Genomic DNA, 14625 nt, shown 5'->3' with positions numbered 1-14625 from the left:
TTCTTTCTGGATGCTGAATTAAATCTTAAAAACCGCACCAACACTTCGAACACCATTCTACAGACTACACGTATATAGCTTTTAGGTTCTTCAGAGTGAATTCCAACTCTTTTTAAATTTGAAATCATGTATAATACTTAATAACAAAATACATTACAGTGACATGGCGGAAAGTCCAGTTTTTAATCCCTCTCACTGTTGAAATAAATCACATCAATTTACCAAGAACAAAAACAAAATCCAGTTTGATGTTGGCTTTTTCACGACATTTGGATTTTAACATCAACTAATTGTTGATTCTTGAATGGATTAGCAGGCACAAATGCACTGAGTTTGAGTTTGCAACTCAACTATCTTTAACATGTTTAAGAAAAAGTAACACAAAATCCATACGTGGAGCGATCCCTGTTATTATCTTCTCCACCTCATAACGTGAATGAAATAAATCAGTTGCTAGGCGCCGCCGGATCCGATTCCCGCCAAAAAAAAAATCCTCCAAAGATAACATCCACGATAAAAAAAATGCTCGCGTTCGTTTTCATTAGTTTTAAGACAGTTTGGAAAGAAAGGGACAAACATGACAGTTGCTGCTGGGTAAAGAGAGAGAGAGAAGACGAAGGAAAAGCGAGGTAATATGAGACAATTTCTCAGACACGCGAAGAAACAATTCAATGCCTGACCTCCACATCTCGGATATTTAAAGGTTGCACGTTGAAAAACAAATCGGTTCCTACGGTGTTCTTCAAATAAGTGTGTCATACCGTGTTTTCTTTCTTTCAAGTCTTCAACCCTATTTATTTTGTGAATAAGTTACCCTGCGTCACCTACCGTCTCACGTAAACCGTGCACTGTTGAAGAGGGTTTGATTAAACCGAGCTTATACTACATGAAACGTGAATTGAATATTTGCTGAGTGATGTTTAGAGTCTGATGTGTATATTCAGAAACGGAAAAGATGGATGACTTCCGTATCAGAAAACGAAAAACGTAAGATCCCCTTTAGAATACCATGATACGGCCATGATAAGGTCATGATACGGCCATGATACAGCCAGAGATTTGATCATTATTTCATCAGACGATAATGGCGTTTTTGACGCCATGTATTTCCAAAAAAAATTTCAAATTTCCAAACGTACCGATATTTCCAATACGTGGGCATGTCTTCAAGCAAAAAAACTAGTTCCATTGGTCTGTGATCTTGCGTGCCATCCTACGATCATAATTACCATGTTGCATCTTTCAAAACACCAGACACTAATGAATATAATTACGGTGAATACAAATATTCATCGGGGTTGTCAGCAAGTAATAAGGCGTAATAACAACATGAGCCAAAAAGTAGAATCTGATTACCAAAGCTCCGGATAGAAAAATGAATAGCAAATCAAGGTGATCGTTAAGTTATTCTCAAACCATGACTATCCAAAACCTTTTATTTACTGGAAATAATCCAGAGCGCTTATGTTAATAGCAAAAAGTCTGCACTTTTTCAGCCATTAAAATATTATCTTAGTTCGCGCAGAATTACTACACAGATCCAATAAAATGAATTTATAATACGTTGCTTGAATTATTCTCCAATCATTCTCCATGTTTGTACGTCTGATATATATTTCATTTATTTTGTTAGAAAAAATGAGACTACCCTCCTTGAAATGATTTAATTAAAAATCGAATACACTCATGTATAAAAATGAATCTCACAATTACGACTGCATCGCTTTGTGATGGAGATTGTAGTATTCAAAGGGGGCAAACTGTCGAAGAGCCGTGTCTCAGAACCAGCTTATTCCATGGCTCCATGTAAATTATGTCTGCGTCCATGTTGCAAACAAACATTGCTAACAGCCTGCGATGACAAAAATCTACAGCCCAAAATACAAAATTCCTTCGCAGCTTTAATTGTTATACCTTTCTCGTTATCAGCGACCTCTGATAAAACATTGCAGTCACAAAGATTACCCTGAGGAATAGGAAGTTCACAATTTTAGAGTTTCTTTGTGGAATCAGCTGTATGTAGTCAAAGAAAAATATGGCACAAACGAATTACCATAAATGCAAGCATCGATTAACCTGATCTTTGTCTGAAACTCTGAATAAAAATGAGAGGTTCACGTTTCCCTTTGAAGTAACACGAATATTGAAAACACTAAATACGTATGTGCACAACACCACCCACAATTGCTGTATGTTGCACATGGTAAAGGCAACCAAATTAATACAAGAGAAAAGTACATGTTTTATTTGTTGGGCATAGCCATGTCGCAAGTGAACAGATGTCGTATCATCTATTTTTCATTGGCTCTGGTAGTACAGCAATTTCACATGTGATCACAAGTAGTGTTCTGTTTATGAGTTGTCTGACAACCGACCAGAGACTTGTAGTACGAGTTTATTATTAATGAAGCACTTTTAATCTTCATCTGCAGGGGCAGCACACCTGCATTCACTAATTAATCCACGGCAAACTGCTTCCCACGCTCAATGAGCATGTGTCATTCCAAAAGGACGGTCAAGTAGATTGACACTCATGATTAAAAGTCTTCACATTATCATAAAACTGTAAGGATGTTTACAAACTCGAGTGTATACCACATCTACATCTTGATGGTATAAAAATTGCAACAAATTTGTTCAGAATTTTAGGGGTTGATTTAATTGCTTCGATAAGGATGTACACACGGACATCGAAAACTTGCAAAAAAATATAAAAGTACCTCTTGGGGAGAAAATAATGAAATTTTTCAATGTGTTCCTCCACTGCTTCTCGAATACCAGATCTTATACCCTAACTACCTTCTATTATCATTATATAATTGTTGTGCCAGATAATGGCCCAATATCTTCTTTCTCCGTGGCAGCAACCAAGCACAAAGATTTTTGCTTTCAGTATGCTGGCTACGATAAACTCTGGAAATGCATTATGGACCAAATTATAATCAGCATCATGTAAAGGGGAAGGAGTTTCCAGCAGACAGCCCCATGACTAAAATACTCTGCAAATTTCTGCACAATTTTCTTCGTCTCATCACCTCTACGGTCTCGTCAAAGAATACCATTGCGGCACCAAGAATTGGAACGCATGCGTTTCCCCTTGAAGTCTTTTACAATGAATAATTTCTACCAGAAGTGATCATTTTGCATGCCTGAGTCTTATCTGATGTATTACACCGGCCTAAGCAGACGGTTTTCTGATAACTTTTAAACACAGCTTTACATTAATTATTAGAGTCCAACCTACCGACTCAAGACGCATCATATGACAACAGTTATGTAGCAAAAGCAGACAGGGGACCCCCTTGCGAACTCTTACTCCCATCCCACTCCCCTCCGGAAAATTTGGATTGTTTTGGGGTCCGAAGCTTTCGCCACGCCATCTGTTTCTATAAATTGATATACTAGAAAAAAATTTCCAAAGCCCCTTTTCCAAGTTGGATTTTAACTGAAGTAACTGAACGAAAAAAATTACAAATTCTAGAATCTTTGCACACGTTACTTTTCCTGTCCAAGGGTTCCGGAAGCGCGCCATCGTGGGTCAACTTTCAAGCTCGTTGGTCGAGTTCGGGCGGCCTGTTCTTGATACGGGTTTCTTGTTCTCACGCTCGAACGGCGAGAACACGACTTAAGAACACTGTTCTCGGAACAGGATCACACACCACCTCCTCAGCTCGTCAGGGTTTTACAGGAACACACGGAAAAACTCGTGAGATTTTGATTTTTGAACAGCTGCAAAAAGTAGACAGATGGCTTCCAAAGCCATAGACCATGTAGACAATGGGAATTTCTGAAAAAATTAACATTAATTATTTTCCGAAACACAGAAATGAATGTTCCTGTTTATATAGAAAGGAATTCAGCCCATCCAAACCTTAAGTCTCGAACAACGTACATCGACGCCGCCATGTTGCATGTTGCTTGTAATAACCGGTTGTTTGTTCCCAGCGTTCGAGCGGCCGACCCACGAACAACAAATCGAGCTGTTCGTGAACATACGGGGAGAAGCCGCCCGAACTCAGCCTATGTAAAATAAGTTACTCAGTGGTCACTGGCTGTCAAATGAGGGCGCACTCACAGAAAGCTTACGCGACGGTTTCTGGACACCGTACTGAATCAACAGTCGGCAAAATGTGACTCATGCCATTATTGATCATTTCCGCATGAGGCAATTTCTAAAATTTGGTGTGCAAAAGTGACAATCAGGGAATAAAGCAAGTCGGTGTGTGAATCACTAGGCTCCAACTTCCTGTTATCAATAATTACGTAATAAAAAATGCATGGATGCAAACATAAAAACCAAGGTTGAAAATCGATCTCTTGTGGCATTACCGTTTTATTATTAGTCACCTTTACCCAACCTTAAAATTCTGGCCCTCCCATCGATCATCCCCTGGACGAACTTGTTAACTTGACGTCTTGATATCTAGGAAGGGAGAAGTTCACTTTTCTAAATTACATTCCATTTGTTGGAGTTTCTTGATACTTTTTTTTCATGCTACTGATCCTTTGCTTGGCTACCATCTTATACAGGCAAGTGTTCTTGCTCCAAAGGGTATGGACAAAGGGGGTTTCCCTATGGAACAAAAGAACTTCCCTGCAAGATGGCTGCCACACGAGGTTTCTGTAGTTTCACGGAAGTCTTCAGAAAGGCCTACAATCCCCACTCAGTAACTTCTGGTTCAGTCTTTCCGTGAAGCTATGACAGTTATTACTTAGCAGGTTGTAGGATCCATAATGGGACAGATAGCTCGCTGCAACCTCTTTTACCTCTGAGGATGTACAATTACTCTGACCGTAAAGGCTCCAGTGGATCGGGCAACCGTGTGGGTCGCGGCCTAGGGTACCTCGGGCGTATGATCGCAACAAACCTTGTCCCCACTCGTACACCTCTCCACGGAAATACACCTTGAAATTGAAATAAAAACGAGTATGTTATAATGGAAATCTAACTTGGAATTGAAATCATGTCACTTTTAATAACAAAATTATGTTAGAACTTTCCAGCTTTCAAGCATTGAACACCCCTAAACTATTGCTTTTCGACTTTTCGATTTGGTTTTGGTGGATCACCGCACGGCAATGACAGCATTCTTTTTTCTTTTTTCTTTTTTAACTCCGCGCCGACTGGCTTCAGATTTCGACATTGTTGGCCTCTTACTTGATATCCCTGGAACATATTCTCACTTTCCTGTCCTCGGGCTAGGTTTTACTAGGTTTTACACGTTCCAATTCTGTTATCATCGTGGAACATTCGAGTCAACAAGCATTACCAGTGTGTGGATCGGATCCAGATTTCTTGGGATCAACTGGAAGGGGTCGATGACCTGCCTGCGAACCATTCCTCCTTTTACGGTGTCATTAGGCCAACCGCACATGTAGCTAAAAAATGGCAGTCGACCAAGCCACACATCGGAGATTGGATCTGGAGACAAATACACCAAAAACCAACTTAATTTATTGAGTGATGGAGAAATTCGCTGAAAGTATTCATGTAACGATGTTGATCATAAAGTGCACGTTTATTGTAACTAAATAATTGAGTCCATGATACACTTCCCTTTTAACATAACCAACGAAGAAGTGCATTTAGACAAAAATGGCATCTTGGGAAAAATCTTTGTCGCAATCTGTGGAATTAGTCTCTTCAAGTGGCAAACAACAATAAGTGTTTTCTATAATAAAACGTCTTCAGATGAGCCACTTTGCAGTCCTTGACCTAAGGAGAAGTTATGACGAAAAACTGATCTTATTATCGCTTTTAATTCGTTTCACTTCAGGTCTCACGTACCTTGCGTTGGTCCTTGACCTTTCGGAGGTATACTGCCACTGGTTCCCAGCCGCCTACACCCATGTGCGCCATGAACTAACACCAGCAAAAAAGTAGCAGAAAAAAATAACACTACGCGGGACCGATTCATTATCGCCGAAACTTTCAGGTGGGAGCACTTTTACACAAGAAAAGGTCTTTCTGAACTTTATCTTGACGGAATGTACGGCTTGTGAGCGATGGATCTGTATGACCAGTCACACGCTAGCCAGACCTCACACGGGAAATAAGCCTACATGTGAGTCATCGCTTAAAAATATCCACCAATTACTACTTACTTGACGTAACCTTTGTTTTTAGCATGTCGTAGATGGAAACCCATAAACGACTCTTACACAGTGTCAATTTGTCAAGGGTAAAGAACAGACAAAAAGAGCGGAAAATAACTTTTCAGAGGCGGAGCTACAATGTGAGGATCCCAGCAACTCAGTTGTACAGAAGTTCAGATACAACTCTTGCTTTCAAAATGAAAAGTTGGGAATAAATAGGCCTTGTGGTTAACAGTTTGTCGAATGGTCACTGGGTTATCTCAAGATTAGTTTTTATAAAATGAAAAGTCAAGAATGACAGCAGGCCTTGTGGTCTTACCTAAGTGTCACTTACCAGTTATTGTCGCAAGATTTGATCCATAAAATAAAGAAGCATTTATTTCACCATCGTCCATGACACTTAGAATTTTTCGATAACAAATTATCTGGGAAGTACAGGCACGTCTGACCACCCCCACGGAGTAGCCGCAGTTGACCCGTCAGTCAGGTTTTTGTGTGATTTATGCTCACATAAAGAACGTCCGCAAGCAGATGGATTTGGATGATGAAATAGATACCGCCTCCCGGCGGATTCAAGTCTGCCTGAAGTTGTTAGATTGTAAAATATTTAGAAAAACATAAGTTTGATGCTCTGATCAAATTAGCAGCCAACAGTTTAAAATTGTAGATCCTGTCCCAAATCGTCCTGCGCGTACATATACGCAATTCACCTGTACATTGTTATACACTACGGTACTTGACAAGACCGTTGGTATTACAAAAATTATCTTGAACTCACTGCTGACAGTTTCTGAATTTTCTAAATATAAGTTCACCCTGAAACCTACATTTAAAAGCATTCAAAAATGGGAGGCACGTTCAATGCTGTTGAAGAAACGTGCAACAAAAATACACAAATAGGGTTTTGTACGGCAAACAAAGTGTCGTATGGGGTCAATGTAAAGTCGTTCGACCAAAACCCCTGAACCAGACAGCTACTTTGAAACAAATCAATCATCAATGCACTTTACATCATTTTGACAGGTTTGCTAGGTACCGATAAGTCAGTGTACAAACGCCAGGTTTATCCATGACCTCCGTCTCAATGCTTTCTTTTTAGCACATATCCTTTCCATTCTCAGGGATTTTAAAAGCTATCGACACGAGTGGCAGATAGCTGTAAGCAATAATTCAACGGTTAAAGAGGCAGTATAAACTGGAAAGTTGCATTGAAAAGTTGAGTTGTTAATAAGTGGTATTTTTTAAACTGAAGAGCACATAATCAGGCATTCCAAATGACCTCTTGAAACCTGAACTCAATGTTTTGGTAAGCCTAAAAGCTGATAAAATGTAATTGATTTAGCTGACGTTCCTGGAACTTAATGCTCTCAAGATTTCTTGCATTTCGGGTAAACGAACTATTTCCCTGAAACAATTGGCGCATTCAGCAGTAGATTGGAACTATTAAGAAGTGCCTGACCTTCTGGATGAAGAGGGTAAATTCATCACAGACGTAAATGCTCAGGAGAGAGTGCCTTTTTAAGACTTAAAATCTGTTGGTGGATTGACAGAGTTTTGCATCAGTAGGTCAACTATGCAGTGCGTTGACTCGATGTCAGAGCTGCACTTTTGTCCTTCACGCGCGCAGTCATGTGGGCAAGTTCACAAGTTCATCGTGGGAGGATCTATCTGCAGGGACGCCTTGCATCTCGCATTTCATCAACGAGCTGGCACCATTTTGCATCATTTCAAAACTTCGAGCACGATAAGAGGGTCGATATGGCTCCATCTCTGCGAACGCCAGGTGTTTTCCAATTGCTCCTGATGCTACAACTTACCTTAAACTGGATACGGAGTGACGTAGAGGCGATTCGAGCCGTCAATCCTCCCGTCAGCACGACAGGCGTGGTAGGACATGAGGCAGAGTTCTCCTGCTCAGTGGCGGACAAATCAGCGAATGAAATATTGACATGGAGACTTGAGTGGGAAGGAACAGACTCCCCACAGTTTGTGCACTTGACAGCTGGGCAGAATACCACGACGTTTATCGTAGACGAAGAGCTCTTTCAAAAAAAACATGCCACCTACACAACAAGGTAATCGACGCAAGCGATCTAATTTGTAGCAATTCCAGACCTTTCACACTCAGTCGTGTTATTACTGTTAAACGTGCTACATTCAGAATACGCTAAAGGCAAGGACAGAGCTTGTGAAGGAGTATGCCTTTCGATCGCTATTTTCAAAGGAAGAGTTTCCAGACAGCACACATTTAAAAGCATGATTCCCACGACGTGCGGCTGCTTCCTTTGCTTTTTAGGCGTATAAATCTTATATCACTATTAAACTTGAAATGAGGCTTAAAAAATTTGATATAAGCTCTTCATCAGCATAAATAACACAAATTTGTTTTTAGGTTTCATTGCATTGCTCTCATTTTTATTCTCGGGTGCCAAACTGGTAACCTCGCTTTCAATTCAATATGGCCGACACACATGTGAACAAGAATAACTTGAATACCCAATAAGTTCACAACCCAATTACCACAATCTTATTGTCTTAAATTCTTACCAATTCAACCCGATTTCATTTCCAGATACAGTGTGAATGGATCCATACACACGACCGTACTACACCTGGATAACATCCAAACATCGGATGAAGGAAGTTTCGCTTGTGTATATCAGATTACCATAGGCAGTTCAATCATAACACGGATGATTCCGGATTACGGCCCCGTACGACTCACTGTATGGATACCCCCCTCGCCAACATGTTCCTACAGCAACCTTGAAAGCAATGCGACTGCGCACAGCAACACTACGACCGGTACGACTGTGGAGCTCAGGTGCGCAGACACGCTTGGCGTACCGTCACCGGAGTTAAACTGGCGCACGGATGATCGTAGACTAAATGCGGAAAACCCGCACGTCTATCAATACGAGCTTCAACCAGATGATAACGGAAGATGGTTCCACTGTGAGGCAACCAGTCCAGCAACGCGAGAGCCAGTTATCTGTAGCGTACGACCCATGAGAGATGCCCCAACGGCTGAAGTGACGCCAAAACTGCTTCAACTTATGGAAGGGGCGGGAAACATCGAGTTTATCTGCATTGGCAACGGCCTGCCGGAGATTGTGTCTTACCAGTGGTTTATCGATGGTTCCCCAACCTTCACAGTAGATCATAGAATCTACTCCAACATCAAAGTGACAAATGCTGGAACTGGATCAGTTCTTACTATTGAGTACATTTCCAAACTCGGACGGACTGTGGTATCTTGTGAAGTTATGGTGACAGCAGGGTTTACGGGGCAAGCGAGCGGGAGTGTGGTTATCTACGAACAAGAAAAATCAATCATGTACACACAACCCGTCAAGAAACAAGCTCATTTTAAAGTTGAAGCAGTAAAGCTTGGAATGAAACCATCCGTATATGCAATGCCCCTCGCTGTGCTCTTCTTAATCTTCATCCTAGTTCTTGTTTTATTCATCTGGTCTCGTAAACTAAAACGCCGGGACGAGGCTGCACACCGCTATACTCGGAAACTTTCCCCCAGTGAAGTGATTGCGAACGGGGAAGCTACCAAGCCGTTCAGAGCCTACAGGGTAACTACCGTGTAAACACACTCCAAGAAGAACCCAAGGAAAAGGTGTCACCAACAAAGATGTCGAGTAGAGACTACGCATCAAGTAAAAAAAAAACACATTTACATAAATGGGAAAGAACCACCCGGTTTACTAGTTTTCAAGAAAACGTCTGTCTGTTCACAATATCTCACGTAAATAAATACATGTTTCATTATTAATATATAGAAGACGCGAATACAGCACATGCTAGAACTCACTGACGTTCATAACTAAATAAGTACACATATTGACCTCAATTGAATAAAATTAATTCCTAATGATAATTCCTTTCTGCCAAATACCACAGACAAACAAACCATTTTCTGATAATCCATTACTATATTTCCATCTTAGCACAAAGTACATGTACACCGATTCCATAATCCACAGAGATTGAGGGACTATATTCTTGTAACGGTTTCGTTCGACTTAGGCCTAAGTTTGTTGTATTACTAGTTTAACACAAGAACAAGGAAAAAGTAAAAGTGTCCTCCACATTTTTGAATCGGCACAATTTTGAAACTTACAGTCTCATGTAAACAGTTGTTCAAGATTACACCAGTGGTTATTTTGAAAAAAATCAACCAGGGGTTAAACAACCGCGGTGCTCGTCTACTACTGATTCAGTTTTCTCATCAAACTTCCGATCATGCCGTTTTGAATAACTTAATCTTCCCTTTGAATGTTAAATACCTATATACACAGGATTTATTCATAGGAAACGTGCTGACGAACTATCAAACTTTTGCCTGAATATTTCAAAACCTTCACACTGTATTCTTCGTATATCTTAACAGCTGTATGTATTTATATTTGTTCCAAAAAGGTAGTTGAAATACTCAAACATTCATTAATGTGAAAATTTAAGTAACCGTGAAAGCAGAATTTTTAGCAAAATTTGTACAACGCATTTTTGGCTTGGCTTGTGTACTGTTGGTATAAAGATGGCAGGCATAAAGTGGGCTTGTAAAAAGGTTAATATTTCAAAAAATAAATGCACTGTTTAAGTATGTGTATAAGTTTCCTTTTCCATATCCTTCAAAAGCTTTCAAGTTTCGCATCAACATCTTCGAAAACAAGGACTGTTGAAGAAAGCAAAAGTTCACACTCGTGTTGGGGAGCCAAGACTCTAATCAACGCTTGTACCACACACCTCTTGCAGTGACAGCCAGGTAACTAAGGACTAACTTACCCTCAATTAAATGCCACGTATTTCGTACGTCATGCCTCCTTTCAGAAAAGACTAAAGAAGTTCGGATTCGGACGACTTGGTGACACCTAATGCACTCCGAACAAAAATCAGCAGTTGCCTCGATGGAATTCATAGGCTTCTTTCGCTTGTATATTATCCAAAATAAACTCTCGAGTGGGTCAAGTTTGTGGGCGGGGCCAAAGGGGAGACCTTTATTCTTAGTAGTGTAGTTACATCACAAACAGCGAAACTTGCTTGCATATTCTCTCACAATCCAGTCTTACATTTATTATTCCTCTGAGCTTCTGTTCATCACGATGAAGCCTGCTGCTGGCTGCTCTGAATTATTTTCAATTCGTTTTGTTCGTGTTTTAACCTCAGTCGCAATATTCGCTCCAGTAAATCAACTCTGCAGAAGCAAAAAATTCATGGGAAGAGAACATACTCTCAGACCAGTCTCATAAGTACAAAGATGCAAGGAATTTCTAATTCAATAGCCCAAACATTCAACAATTTTACAAGAAAGCATTATAATTTGAGTTCATTTCTCGATTTTAGAACGAACACTTAAAAAAACTTTCCCAGGTATTGGAAGGGCCCACATCAATTGCCAAGTAAAGGCCTTTACTATCGCCACCCCTTAAACAGTTGGCCACAAAGGCATGATACTTTCTTTAAGTTAAGAAAAAATAAGAAATTATACTTCAGAGGCTTAGGCGGAAATGATTTTTGGCTAGGTGAAGAAAGAGTTTGAGGAAGGACATGTATTGACAACTTCCAAGAATTTTAAAAAACTGATAGAAACAAACCTGTGATCTGGGTTTGTGATGCCCATTTTCTCCATTCTAACGGGATTGAGTCGCACTAGAGCACGCCCTAGGATAGACAGACAATTCAATGAAAGTCACTTGTGTGGTCACTGAATTCTTTGGTGAATAAATTTAAAGACACAGTTTGCCCTACTTTACTTTCACATTGCTGGATTTTTTTCAGTGTTGGGGTTGCTTCCATCTCCGATGGCCTTTGACCACATTCAGCATTGTAAACCTATTTATGATTATCAGTCCTGAATTGATCACCTTGTCTACCCAAGATTTCCCTTCTTATTGCCTCTCATGAACTAAAAATACACCGAACCATTTAGCTCTATCCCATTAAATCTTGACCAATCACAGCATTAGCCAGGAATAGTGCACCAGTGGCATATCCAGCAAGGACAAGATGGGGGGGAGGCAGCTTTCCCCCTGACAGATTGAACAAAAAGATTATAATTTTATATCAAAAGTTTATATATATTTATCAAATATTAACACCAAACCCCTAAGAAAACAACACCATGAAATAAAAGCAAGGATATCGGGACAATGGGCTAGGCTTTTGAGAATTTTTTCTCCCACAACATCATGTAGAATGAGTCCAAGCCACATTTGCTTTGGAATATGCCCCCCCCATAACACCAAGAGCTGGATATGCTGCTGTGTGCCATTGAATGTCTGACCAATGTGTGTCAAGCACGCGTTTGCCTAAGATATCTGCATTTGGAGCCTGAAGCATGGCAATCAAGAGGCACATGCATCATTGATCCATTACGCATAAACTCTTGGCCGCACTGCAGCTAAGGGAGGCAAATTCCATTTTAAGTTCTTTGACTCGCACCACAAACAATAACTGTAATAACAACTCCAGTGGATCCCTGTACCTGACAGGTCGTGTTCCTCGAACATCTGACTGTACAGGTTATGATACTGTTCATATTTTCTCAGCCATCGCAAAACCTCCACATTTCCCCAGTGATAAACCGTCTTTTTAGTCCGGCCACCTGGCTCATTGGGCTTCTGAGATCAAGAGCAAAAGTTCAAACATCATGACTCAATCTTCTGGAAATGAGATGCTGAAGATTAGTTTATTGAGACACAAGGATTTAAAAAAACAAAACGTTAGTTGAAGAGCTCCTGGACAGAAACTATGTTTGTTTTGGGGGTAGTCAAGGGGAGCTCTGGTTAAATATTTATTCCGTTGTTTGTTTGTGACCTCCCTTCTTGTGTACTCTATGTCACTGTATATTGTACAAGTACATGTACATGTTGAAAAATGAAATAAACGAAAAGATATAAAAACAATCACTGAACTGACTCCACAAACAGGCAATTAACACAGTGGAAATTTTAAAAGAAATATGTGACTAAGACGAAATTTTTCCATACCATTTTTTTATGCTTGGCCTTTGCAGTATGTGTCTTATCGTTATTTGCTGTTTCTTCTTGAGTTTCGTTTCTCATGATATGTTTGGCTCCAAAATCATCCATCACATGGCTTCATCTGATATTGCCTGATAAAATACAAAACAAAGACATTAAAAGCTTGGAAAAGATTTGTCTTCCACATATCTACTGATTATTGTAATGAAAATACTGCATGACCTACAATAAGCGCTTGTGATTCAGTTTTGTATCCAAGTCCATCCGAGTCCCTGTACATGTAAGTCCATCATGGGTCATGCAGGCTTAAGCCAATTCATAAGCTATTCAAATGAGCTGTGACAAAAGTATTCTTTAATCATTGTTCACGCTGTTATTTATTAATTTACATATATTCATCCAACAGTGCATTTAGTGCCAATAACAGGATGAAGTGATAATTAAGATAAAAATAAAGACACAGTTTTAGAGGTGGGAGGAAAACCCAGAATGAGTATTCAAGGGAAAACCCACAGAGTCAGGCAGGGACTGAAAACCCAATCAACATGCTGACCCAGGTGGGATTTGAACGCACGTCCCAGAGGTGGAAGGCAGGGGAAGAGCCACTACACCAACCTGACTTACGACTGGCCTTGTGAAAGGACTTGTGATGGACTCCCATAAAGCACCGGCATGATGAATACATAAGGATGTAAATATGCAGTGTATGAATAAGTTGGGTGCTATCAACACAATGGCGATCAGCAGAATTGCATCGCACTATCTGTCAATCCTGCATAAAATATCTTTAATTACCCTTTTTCAAACAATTTGCAACTACTAAGAAGTAAAAAGAAAAGCCAATTGACAATGTTACATATGCAATGTTACCCAGTGACAGCAAAAAAAATGAAAACTTGCCTATTACTATTATTACGCGAATGGATAGTCAAATTTATAATTGACCACTTTAAGCAATGATCATTTCATAATATACTTAATCTTTGAAACAAACAGTTTTTGGCCAAAGCAGTTAACCTTTAACATTGAGCTGGAAAGCCACTACTAGCAAGCAATTCATAACTTTCAAATTCAAATTTTTATCATTTAGTTTTTGAACTTTTGGGGGGGAGCTTCCTGACAGTAGACTGGTGAAGTTCAACTAAAACCTGGCCTAATACCTGGGGCATTTATGCGAGTCACCAATAACAAAAGCCCGGTATGGCAATCACGTTACTGAATGGATCTAGATCGCCAAGCCATGCAAGATGTGTGCATATATATCATATTGGCTGATGACAATCTTGATTGACAAGACGTGCAAGAAAAGATTGAGATCCTACCCACAAACATGATTAACATTGGTATCAACTCACATAGTAAAGTAAAACCATTCGGAGAACGTCTGGTGTCCCCACTGTTCCGGTTAATCTTTAAAATCCAAAGTGCAAGATGTAAGTTGAGGAAAAGCGTCACTAACATGAGTTGCCGATTACGCGCAGCACAGTCACAATGATGTGCAAGTTTTGGCCCGGAAGTAAACAACGCTGAAATG

At 40.0% G+C, this 14625-nt stretch overlaps 3 protein-coding genes across 4 annotated transcripts; 1 reads left to right on the top strand and 2 right to left on the bottom strand.

Moving 5' to 3' along the window:
* Positions 1-3379: 3379 nt before the first annotated feature.
* Positions 3380-6242, bottom strand: LOC110985704 (uncharacterized). The gene is made up of 3 exons (XM_022246918.2): positions 5789-6242; positions 5271-5422; positions 3380-4905 (listed from the first exon to the last, which is right to left on the bottom strand). Exons 1-3 carry the CDS (start codon positions 5916-5918, stop codon positions 4642-4644), a joined length of 546 nt encoding a protein of 181 aa, XP_022102610.1. The 5' UTR covers positions 5919-6242; the 3' UTR covers positions 3380-4641.
* Positions 6243-7380: 1138 nt separating this feature from the next.
* LOC110985708 (uncharacterized) lies at positions 7381-10711 on the top strand. The gene is made up of 2 exons (XM_022246925.2): positions 7381-8171; positions 8669-10711. The coding sequence occupies exons 1-2, from the start codon at positions 7726-7728 to the stop codon at positions 9693-9695; spliced, it is 1473 nt and encodes a 490-aa protein (XP_022102617.2). The 5' UTR covers positions 7381-7725; the 3' UTR covers positions 9696-10711.
* LOC110985709 (protein aveugle-like) lies at positions 9787-14613 on the bottom strand. Of its 2 annotated transcripts, none has more exons than XM_022246926.2 (5): positions 14447-14613; positions 13098-13222; positions 12593-12728; positions 11703-11769; positions 9787-11302 (listed from the first exon to the last, which is right to left on the bottom strand). In XM_022246926.2, exons 2-5 carry the CDS (start codon positions 13197-13199, stop codon positions 11206-11208), a joined length of 402 nt encoding a protein of 133 aa, XP_022102618.1. In that variant the 5' UTR covers positions 13200-13222; positions 14447-14613; the 3' UTR covers positions 9787-11205. The 2 variants fall into 2 exon arrangements, with proteins under 2 accessions (XP_022102618.1, XP_087004622.1); XM_087148496.1 differs by lacking the exon at positions 14447-14613 and adding an exon at positions 13707-14426.
* Positions 14614-14625: the final 12 nt, after the last annotated feature.

The sequence above is a fragment of the Acanthaster planci genome, linkage group LG18 (genome assembly GCF_054643075.1).
Source record: "Acanthaster planci isolate LZ-2023a linkage group LG18, COTS_SCS, whole genome shotgun sequence".
Taxonomy (NCBI): Eukaryota; Metazoa; Echinodermata; class Asteroidea; order Valvatida; family Acanthasteridae; genus Acanthaster; species Acanthaster planci.
Note: the sequence above shows the minus strand (reverse complement) of the source record. Positions and strands in the feature narration are given on the sequence as shown.

What these genes read in the sequence shown, in the direction of transcription:
- LOC110985708 (XM_022246925.2), top strand. Translation starts at nt 7,726, where the DNA reads ATGTGGGCAAGTTCACAAGTTCATCGTGGGAGGATCTATCTGCAGGGA. An exon ending in CATGCCACCTACACAACAAG is followed by an intron (nt 8,172 to 8,668) that starts GTAATCGACGCA and finishes TTTCATTTCCAG; the next exon opens with ATACAGTGTGAATGGATCCA.
- LOC110985709 (XM_022246926.2), bottom strand. Translation starts at nt 13,199, where the DNA reads ATGGATGATTTTGGAGCCAAACATATCATGAGAAACGAAACTCAAGAA. An exon ending in AGGCCAAGCATAAAAAAATG is followed by an intron (nt 12,729 to 13,097) that starts GTATGGAAAAAT and finishes TCTTGATCTCAG; the next exon opens with AAGCCCAATGAGCCAGGTGG. An exon ending in CGAGGAACACGACCTGTCAG is followed by an intron (nt 11,770 to 12,592) that starts GTACAGGGATCC and finishes TGTCTATCCTAG; the next exon opens with GGCGTGCTCTAGTGCGACTC.
- LOC110985704 (XM_022246918.2), bottom strand. Translation starts at nt 5,918, where the DNA reads ATGAATCGGTCCCGCGTAGTGTTATTTTTTTCTGCTACTTTTTTGCTG. An exon ending in AGGTCAAGGACCAACGCAAG is followed by an intron (nt 5,423 to 5,788) that starts GTACGTGAGACC and finishes ATTTGTCTCCAG; the next exon opens with ATCCAATCTCCGATGTGTGG. An exon ending in TGGATCCGATCCACACACTG is followed by an intron (nt 4,906 to 5,270) that starts GTAATGCTTGTT and finishes TTCAATTTCAAG; the next exon opens with GTGTATTTCCGTGGAGAGGT.